This window comes from Microtus oregoni, unplaced genomic scaffold, assembly GCF_018167655.1.
Source record: "Microtus oregoni isolate MIOR12 unplaced genomic scaffold, Mior012 000012F_ref0000307, whole genome shotgun sequence".
Classification (NCBI taxonomy): domain Eukaryota; kingdom Metazoa; phylum Chordata; class Mammalia; order Rodentia; family Cricetidae; genus Microtus; species Microtus oregoni.
Window position 1 is genome coordinate 51,272,751 of NW_024543071.1, and position 9,680 is coordinate 51,282,430.

Below are 9,680 nucleotides of genomic sequence, written 5' to 3' on the forward strand. Positions count from 1 at the left end.
GCAGAAGATCGAGGGTTGCCCCCTGAGCCCCTTCCAAGCAGCATATCTGCCCTTCTGCTCAGGGTTTGCAATCAGAGTTCAGGGAAGACGCAGCCATGGTGGCTCATGTCTGTAATCTTAGCGTTTGGGATGCTGAGGCACAGAGACAGATGTGCGTTCAAGGCTAACCTGGACTACATAGTGAATTCCTGGGCAAGTCTGGACCACCCAGTGAGAACCCTGATGACTAACATGCCTGAGGAACTGCATCTCATCTCTACTTTGCTGTCTTGTTTTTGCTTTCAAAGTGTGTGTGTTCATGTGTGTAAGGCACACCTTGTTTGAGGCAGATTCTCTTGTTCTCTACTGTGCATGCAGGGCTAGCTGGCATCACAAGGAGTGCCGTGGGCTCTCCTGTCTCTGCGTCATTCTGCAGCTGGGGTGACAGGATTACAGCACACGCCCCTGGCCTTGGCTTGACTACAAGTCTGGAGATTTGAATTGAGTCCTTGGGCTTGTGCCTTACCCCCTGAGCCATCCCCCAGTCACCCATCTTCGTCCTCAGGCCTCTCTTGAGATTCTAGAGCTCTTTTTTTAAAAAAAAAAAAAAAAAAAAAAACAAAAAAGAAACTTATCATGGGCGGAGAACACCTGTGCCATGGCTGATGGAGGACAGCTTTGTAGAATCAACTCTCCTTCCCACCATTCGGGTTCCTGGGCTCCTATCTGATTGCCGGGCTTGCGTGGCAAGCAAGCCTATGCACCGAGCCATCCATTGGACCTACTCTATCTTTGTGAAGACCCTGAGGTTTCAACAGTTAGTGTGTGGGCTAGAGAGCTGTCTCTGGTTAACCAGAGGTTCCTGCAGAGGATCCAGGTTCAGTACTGAACGTCCACATGATGATGGCTCACAACCATTTGTAACTCTAGGCCCAGGGAAGCTGATGACCTCTTCTGACCTCCACAGGCACCAAGTGTGCATGTGGTACACAAACATACATGCAGGCAAAATACTCATACACATAATTTTGCTTTCTTTCCTGAGACAAGTTCTCTCCACACAGCCCTGGCTGTCCTGGAACTCAGTATGTAGACCAGGCTGGCCTAAAACTCACAGACTTCCACCTGCCTCTGTCTCCCAGGTATTAGGATTAGAGGAGTGTACCACTAGACCCAGTTCACACATATATGTTTCTATATAATATATATTTATATAAAATATATAATCAACAGAGTGTATCCAGTTTCAACAACTCAGAAAAACAGAGGCCTGAGAAACACTTTTTCTCAGCAACACACGCACCGAGATGCGTGTTCTGACCCAGGAGTGAGTCCACTTCCGATACACCGCCCCACTCAGTTCCATGTGTGAAAAACCTGCCGAGCTCAAGGCCCTTTGGAGTGCTGAGAGTGAATGATGGCCCTTTTCAGAGATGATAACCCTGCAGAGCTCCCACCTATGCTCTGAGCTGTCACGGCCAGGTCCCAAGAGTCATGAAGGAGCCACTTTAAGGGAGCCCGAGGGTCACGGGACCTGGTACTGTGCAGGGCTGGGAGAGCCACCAAGGAAAACACAGGTAATATTGCAGCCAGGTTCAAGGCTCTTGCATTTGGCCCTTCCATCGTCTTTTCCTGGAGCCTCTGGTGAGGGAGAGGATGGCTTTGCTTGGTCCACAGGGGTAGGCACTTGGTGACATGAGCAGAAGTGGAGGAGCTGCCTGGGTGCTGAGGCTGTTTCAGGAGCCCAGGGAAGGCAGCCCAGCTCGAGATACAGGCTAGAAATGGACTTTTGCAGAAGAGAGCAGCGGGAAGGCCACGAGGGTATGTGGGCTTGGGTCCACAGACATCTTCTGCCAATCTGCCAAGGAGCTAGACAGTGCAGGCAAGCGTTCTATGTTCTGTGGATACTCTGGTCCGGGAGCAGTTGGAGTGCTGGAGGAGGATGCCAGACTCCTGCTGGTGGGGTGTTCCAGCCTGAGGGGCTGTGGAGGGACCAGCTGGTCTGGGGGGCTGGGCATGAGAGCATCAAACTTAGAGGAAGACCCCAGCAAGCTGGAGCCACGGGGCGATGCAGACAGTACATGGCTGGGGGATAGCTGGGCTAGAGGAGCCCTCACCATGAGAGGGTCAAAGGTCAGTGAGGGCAGTGGGGAAGGGAGGAGGCCGGGAGCCTCCTGTAAGCATGGACCTGGGGAGAGTTGCTGGGCTGGGGGAGAGGAGCCAGGAGTCTGGAACAGGCCCAACTGTTCCTGGCAGCCACGGTATCCATGGGAGGCAGGTTGTCCTGAGAGTTGCTCAGCCTGGACTGGGCATCCAGAGGGCAGCAGAGCAGGGGAGGAGCCACAGTCCACTTGGCACAGGCGTTCATGCAGATGCAGCGTCCGGCCCCAGCGTGCCAGCTCAGCCTGCAAGACCTGGATCTCCTTCCGAAGGGCGTGGTTGTGCTTCTCCAAGGACTCGTGCTGCTAGAGGAGAAATGGGGGGGGGGGGCGGTGTCAGCATCAGGACCCTGCAGGGTGCTCACTGATGCAGGCTATGGATAGCCACACAGAACCTCTTGGCTACTCTCTGGCACTCATTATGTCCCCCTATTCCTCATGTCCAGAGCTGGGACCTTGCTCTCTGCCCATTATGGGTCCTCTGAGAAGCACCCCTTCTCACCCAGGATCTCCACCTGGCCTCTCACTAACTGCCCCACTCCCTACCTCCTGTCACTTCATTGGCCCATTCAGGGACTGTGTCTTGTCTGATGGGTTTAAACTGTAGGTTGGGGAGGGGGCACTGTGAGCAAATGAGGTGACAGGAAGACATTGCGTATCTTCTATTGTTCTCTGCGCTATATTCCCTTAAGTCTGGATTCTCACCAAACCTGGAGCTGGACATTTTGGTCATCAGGCTCCTGGGATGTGCCCGTGTCTGCCTCTAGTGCTGCAGTTATGGGCACAGCATTCTAAGACGGCAGTAGAGATTTGAACTCAGGTCCTCATGCTTGCGCAGCAAATGCTGTCACCTAAGTCATATCCTCAGGGCTTTTGAGACAAAGTCTTTCTCTACAGCTCAGGCTAGCCTTGAACTTGCTGCAGCCCTCCTTGCCTCAGCCCCCCACATTCTGGAATTACAGGCATGTACCACCACGCTCTCCTATGCCATTAATTATAGATTGAAGTCATTAAAGATTCCCAAGACTCCAGAATCTGCGTGCACTGCTTTGGGCTCAAGGTTTCTCTCTTAACTCCCATCCTTCTGGAATCTGTGTCTTTCACACAGCTGCTATCTGCTCTGCCTGAACACTTTGACCCCTGCTCCCACGGCACTTTCGATATGGCCTTTACAGGGCAATTTCAGTGCAATTCTTTCCTGGATACAGACAGTCTAAACAGGCCAGGGCTCAGCCTCAGGCCCCTGTAAGGTACCAACAAAAGGCTATAAAGGACTCAGAACACAGCTGCATAGGTTGGCAGGTACCCCGAGTCAGCATTTTCTAAGCCCTGTTTGGCTGAGCGATAGGTTCTGAAAACCCACAGGGCAAATCATCAACATGCAACTTTGTTCTGTTCTCAATAGAGTTGCATGTAGCCCAGCCTGGCCTTGAACCCTGTGTGTACACATGCCAATGCTGGCCTTGAACTCCTGATCCTCCAGACTCTAGCTTCCAAATCTTAGAATTATAGGCACACGCCACCATGCCCAACTCCGCCGTTCTTCTCTTGGATTGGAGACCCATCTGCGTATGTATGTCATGCAAGGATTGTGCTTCTATTTTTTTTTTATCATTTTGGGGGCGTGGCATGTGCCATGACCCATGTGTGGAGATCAGAGTAAGTGCTCTCTTCCCTCTGCTCAAACTCCTGGGACCAGATTTTTTTACCCACCAAAGCATCTTGCCTCCCTCCTCTCCACATTTGCGCTTCTGAACAACATTTAAAGTGACAGTAACGGTGAAGACACAGAGAGAATTTGATTTCCATATCTTGTAAGTCCCCCTCGAGGGACACTGTAAAAGGTGCATTTTCAAGGGCATTCTGCAGAATGTGGCATAGGCCATGAACTGGTTCTGAGAGGCCGCAGAGCTACCAGCAGCCCCATCTGCACAATGATTTCTACAGATGGGAAGGAGATTTCTTTTTCCCTTTACAGAAATTTAAAGTGTATTTTATTTATGTGTTTGTTTAGTGTGTGTGTGTGTGTGTGTGTGTGTGTGTGTACTTGGGCAGATCCACACCACAGAAGACAACTTTCGGGAGGCAGCTCTCTTCCCCCACTGTGTAGGTCTTAGAGATTGAAGTCACGTCCTCTTACCTGTTGAGCCCTCCCTACAGCCCCAGAATGGCTACTTCTACCTAGAGACATATACCAGTCAGTAGAGAGCTCATCTAGCATAAATGATGTCCTGAGATCACTCCCTCACACCACACAAACTGGGCATGGAGGCCCATGCCCGTAATTGTAGCACCAGAGAGGCAGAGGCAGATCAGTGGTTAAGAGACTGAACTGGTCTTCTAGAGTATCCAAGTTCAGTTGCCAGCACCCATGCCAGGTGGCTTATACCACCTGCAAACCCAGTTCCAGGGTATCTGACATCTTTGTCTCCTGTGGGCACTGCACCTATAAGCACATAGACACATATATACATAATAAAAAATAAATTAAAGCTGGGTGGCGGTGGTGGTGCATGCTTTTAATCCCAGTACTCGGGAGGCAGAGGCAGGCGGATCTCTGAGTTCGAGGCTAGCCTGGTCTACAAGAGCTAGTTCCAGGACAGCTCCAAAGCCACAGAGAAACCCTATCTCGAAAAACCAAAAAAAAAAAAAATAATAATAATTAATTAATTAATTAAAACTAAGTGTGGTAGTGCATGTCTTTAATACTAGCACTTGACAAGCAGAGGTAGGCCAGTCTGGTCCACATAGTGAATTCCAGGACAGTCAGGGCTACACAGAGAAACCTTGTCTCTAAATGAATAAATGAAATGAAAAGTGAGCCAATCCAGTGAGATGGTGCAGCAGGCACAGGCGCTTTGTCCACAGCCTAATGGAAGGAGAAAACTGACTTCACAAAGTTGTCCTCCGGCCTCACATGCAAGCTGTAGTCCATATGCACCCCAAACTCACAAAACAACCAATCAAAATCTAATAAATAAACAAGAGTGGGGGCTGGAGATGTAGCTCAGGGATAGAGAGCAGCTGCCCAGCACCGCATCCTTGATCTGTAGCGGTGCGGCCCAGCATCCAGTTCTCTGGAGAAATGTTGACTGCGTGTGGGTTAAGCCAGTCTGCGGTGCTCCGTCCTCCCACTATGTGCTTCCAGCTCTTTATCCCGATGCTGTCATTTGCTCTACAGTAAACTGTGGAGCCTCCTTTTTTTCTGCCCGGCCCTGTCATAGGTGATTGCAAGCAGAATGCAATGGGACAGTTCCCTGTCTGCCTGGCACCTGGACTCAGTGGAGAAGCAATGTGGAGGAGGCAGGGAAGGCTCCCGTGAGGGATAACTGATCTGCTCCCAGGCTAATGACTCAAAGTAACAGTGTGGACAAAGTGTGGCATGGAAGCCGTTGCGAAGGACGGCCTGGTCCGCTCGCGGGCTACTGTGTGATGTTTCTGATATACTCCTTCTTTACCAGGTCATATCCTTACTTTCCCATGACTCCCCAAGAGGTCCCTCCTAGGTGCTGGGCAGATACTGGATCATGTTCTGGACTTTGCAGCCCCCAGAACCAAGAGCTAAATGAAACTCATCTGGGTCTAGAGCTATGGCTCATTGGTTAAGAGCACTGCCTGCTCTTCCAGAGGACCAGGCTCCATTCCCAGCACCTTTATGGGGGCTCACAACCATCTGTAAATCTAATCCTAGGGGATCTGCTGCCCTCTTCTGTCCTCTAGAACATGGCACACATGTGGTGCACAGACATATATGCAGGCAAAATACCCATACCCACACATATAAAATAAAACTAACTCTTAACTAGGCGGTGGTGGTGCACTCCTTTAATCCCAACACTTGGACGGCAGAGGTAGGTGGATCTCTGTGAGTTCGAGGTCAGCCTAGTCTACAGAGTGAGTTCCAGGACAGCCAGGGCTACACAGAGAAACCCTGTCTTAAAACAAAACAAAGCAAAACAACAAACAAACAAATAAGATACACTTTTAAAAGAAAGAGCGCTCTTTTCTCTGTAAGATACTCAGTCTTTTGAAGCAGAAGAGGGCATCCCTACCTGGTGCAGAGCATCTGCCTTGTCAGTGTGCTTCTGCCGGCTGCGCTGGGCAGCCAGCCGGTTCTTCTGCTTCTTCTTCAGCAGCTTCTGACACTCCTCGGGGTCCTATAAAGCATGAGGCAGAGGGTTCCGGGGTCCTGGCTGCGGCTTGTCACCTCTACCCTCATCAGCTGTTTGGAAAGCTATCTTTCTCAGGTCTAGTCCTTGAGAATCCTTGTTCTCTCAAAATCTGTTTCCTCCCATGGAAACAACCCTCCTACAATCCCCCTACGACCCCCCTGAAGACACTGCACTCCTTATTGTAAAGCCAACGCTATCCGATGTCCAGCTCACCACTTACATAAATAGGGAGGCTGGGATTCGAACTCAGAACAGAGCAACCTCAAACACACGTTCTCAAAAGCCAGCATTGACTTTTCTGAGTACAATAATCCCAGCAGTACAACAGAGGCACATGGTCCTTCCCCAGCTGTCCACGGAGAGTAGAGGAGAGAAGCTAGAAGTAGACAAACCAGTGATCTGCCATTTCTATAAGCCAAGGCCAGAGCTCCACAAAGACAGGGTCAGGGCCTGATAAAGTTCCAAGTGCCTGTGCCCACCTCAGTCCCAAAGTGCTGGAATTCACTTACTCAAAAAAGATTTATTTTTAATGTGTGTGTGTGTGGTGTGTGTGTGTATGCAGACAAACGTGTATAGAGAGACCAGAAACACAACCTTAAGTATCATTCATGCTCAGACATCATCTACTTTAACTTTTAAAATCATATGTGTAAGTGTGTGGTGACAGGTATGTGTGAGAGTGTAGGTACCCGTGGAGGCCAGAAGAGGGCGTTAAATCCCCTGGAGCTGGAGTTACAGGTGGTTTGGTTGTGAGGTGCCCCGTGTAGATTCTGGGAACCAAACTCAGATCTCTCTAAGAGCAGTAGTAAATGCTCCTTGACCGATGAGCCATCTCTCCAACCTCCACTTACTTTTTTTTTTTTTTCGAGACAGGGTTTCTCTGTGGTTTTGGAGCCTGTCCTGGAACTAGCTCTTGTAGACCAGGCTGGTCTCGAACTCACAGAGATCCGCCTGCCTCTGACTCCCGAGTGCTGGGATTAAAGGCATGCGCCACCACCACCCGGCCCTCCACTTACTTTTTGAGGGCGGAGTCTCTCACTGGCCTGGGGTTCACCACCAAGGCTAGGCTACCTGTCATTGCACAGAGATCGGCTGGTGTCACCTTCCCCAGTGCTTGACACCAGACTCTTTTAGTGGATGCTAGGGATCAAACTCAGGTCTTCATGCTTACAAGGCAAGTACTTCATCAACTAAGCCATCTCCCCATCCTTTCAACAAACATTTATTAAGCACCTACTGTGTACCAGGCCCTAAGTTAGGAGGGCACATAAGTGGGAAGAGAAAACCAACCAACCAATAAACAAAGAAAAACAAAACCAGGCAAAATGGCCAGAGGTGGTGGTGCCTGCCTATAATAATAATAATAATAATAGTAATAATATCCCAACAGGAGGATTAGGTCAAGTCCAGGCTGGCTGCAGAGTAAGGCCAGGAAGGCATACATGAGGTCTTTCCTCAAACAAACAATGAAGAAGGTAGGACCTAGCTTAGAAGGGGTCACAGAATTCCATGCTCCCACTGAAATGAGGTGGTTGCCTAGAACGAATGAATGGAGAGTCAGTCTGTCTGGCAGAAAAGAGGACTCTAACGACAGCTCTGAGCCTAATCCTGAAGACCATGAAACTTAAGTGGAACTTGAGGCCAAATGCCCTGAGCTGTCCCCTGCTCTACCCCAGGCAAGACCCCAGCCACCCTGGCCTAGGACTCCACACGTTCCTTGGTTTGTGGCTACCCAGTGGCTATATCTTCTTCAGGACAAACTGCAGAACCCAGAGGACCAGAAGAATAGACTAGAGAGGCTGGGGAAAGTCTGAGAAAAGAAAGAAGCTGCGATTTGAGGGATTGAGAAGAGAGAAAAAAAAAGGTCTGGAAAACAGAGCAGCAAGGTGAGGACAAATGGGACAAGAGAAAGCAGGTCTGCAGAGTCCAGAGAGCTGGGAAGGCTCCGCTCCAACCCCAGGAGGAACTGAACCCGGAGATGGGAGTGTAGAGCCCAGCCTCACGTCACACAGACGTGGAGAGGGGACCAGAGCTCCTCACTGCGTCCTCCCTCATCTGTCCCTGGGACCCTTGGCTGTGTCTCTCCAGGTGTGTCTCTCCTAGTCCCCTGTACTCACTGTCCCAGGCAGCGGTGCACCACCCCCACAGAGTTGCATGGCTTAGGCAGGGGGAGCAGATGTTCAGTCGATCCTGAGTGTTCCCTCAGCAGCTTTGCCCTCCCAATGTCCTCTGGAGGCCCAAGGAAGTGGTGGCTCTTTAAAACCCCAGTGACCACTCCGCCCCCAGCACACCCAGTTTCAGTTTCTCCTAAAGCCACCGGCTGCTCAGAATCCTTGGCTCCTGCTTGCTCACGTGGCTGGAACTTCCTAACATGAACTGCCTTCCGGTTGGCCCCTTCTCTGGAAGAAGGATGGTGGAGGGTAGACAGGAGGAACACCAGGACAGTATCCTGGAAAGGGCTGGCAGGCTACCAGGAGAAACAGGAGGGTGGGGGATGGGGTGTGTGTGTGTGCATGAAGGAGCCCAGGTTCATAGTTCACACAGGAGCTGTGCAGCTTTGAGAAGGTGACTCATCTTCTCTGAACTTCAGTTTCTTCATTTATAAAGGATGTGGTAGGATGGAACACATTCCCAGGCTTGGGGCAGGGTGTGGTCAGCAAGGTGCTTGGGGCAGGGTGAGGGCAGCAGGGTGCTTGGGGCAGGGTGAGGTCAGCAGGGTGCTTGCACTACCGAAGCAGGGCCTGACTGTGAGGCCAACCCTGGTTACACAGTAAAAGTCCCCAGGTCCGACAAAGGAGCTTAGGCAGTGCCACCTCTGCAAACTCTCGGAGACCAATGTGGCAGGCATGACTGCAAAAACAGCCAGGACTGGCACAGTGGCGCATACCTTTAAATTCCAGTGCTCAGAAGCAAAGCCAGGAGGGTGTCCGTGAGTTGAAGGCTATCAAGTTACAGGGTAGCCAGTACTAAACAACTGAGACCCTGTCTCAATGATGATGGCCAGGCAGTTGTGTCCTATGCCTTTAATCCCAGCACTCCGGAGGCAGAGGCAGACAGATCTGAGTTTGAGGCCAGCCTAGTCTACAGAGTGAGTTCCAAGACAGCCAGGGCTACACACAAGAGAAATTCTATCTTAATAAGAAAAAAGGAATGATGATGAAGAATTTTTAATTTTAACTTTATGCCTGTGAATATGTCTGTGTACTACATATGTGCCCAGTGTGCTCAGAAGTCCAAAGAGGGCATTAGTTCCCTTTGGCAGTTGTGAGCTGCCAAGAGGGTGTTGGGAACTGGGCCTGGGTCCCCTGGAAAAATAGTCAGTGCTCTTAACCACTGAGACATCTCTAGCCCCCAAAATAAAAATTTTAAA

At 50.5% G+C, this 9,680-nt stretch overlaps 1 protein-coding gene across 2 annotated transcripts; it reads right to left on the bottom strand.

Annotated features, from left to right (window-relative positions):
* Positions 1 to 1,200: 1,200 nt before the first annotated feature.
* Batf2 (basic leucine zipper ATF-like transcription factor 2) lies at positions 1,201 to 8,659 on the bottom strand. Of its 2 annotated transcripts, none has more exons than XM_041661659.1 (3): positions 8,428 to 8,659; positions 6,191 to 6,295; positions 1,201 to 2,441 (listed from the first exon to the last, which is right to left on the bottom strand). In XM_041661659.1, exons 1-3 carry the CDS (start codon positions 8,464 to 8,466, stop codon positions 1,755 to 1,757), a joined length of 831 nt encoding a protein of 276 aa, XP_041517593.1. In that variant the 5' UTR covers positions 8,467 to 8,659; the 3' UTR covers positions 1,201 to 1,754. The 2 variants fall into 2 exon arrangements, with proteins under 2 accessions (XP_041517593.1, XP_041517592.1); XM_041661658.1 differs by having other exon boundaries at positions 1,201 to 2,444; positions 8,428 to 8,656.
* Positions 8,660 to 9,680: the final 1,021 nt, after the last annotated feature.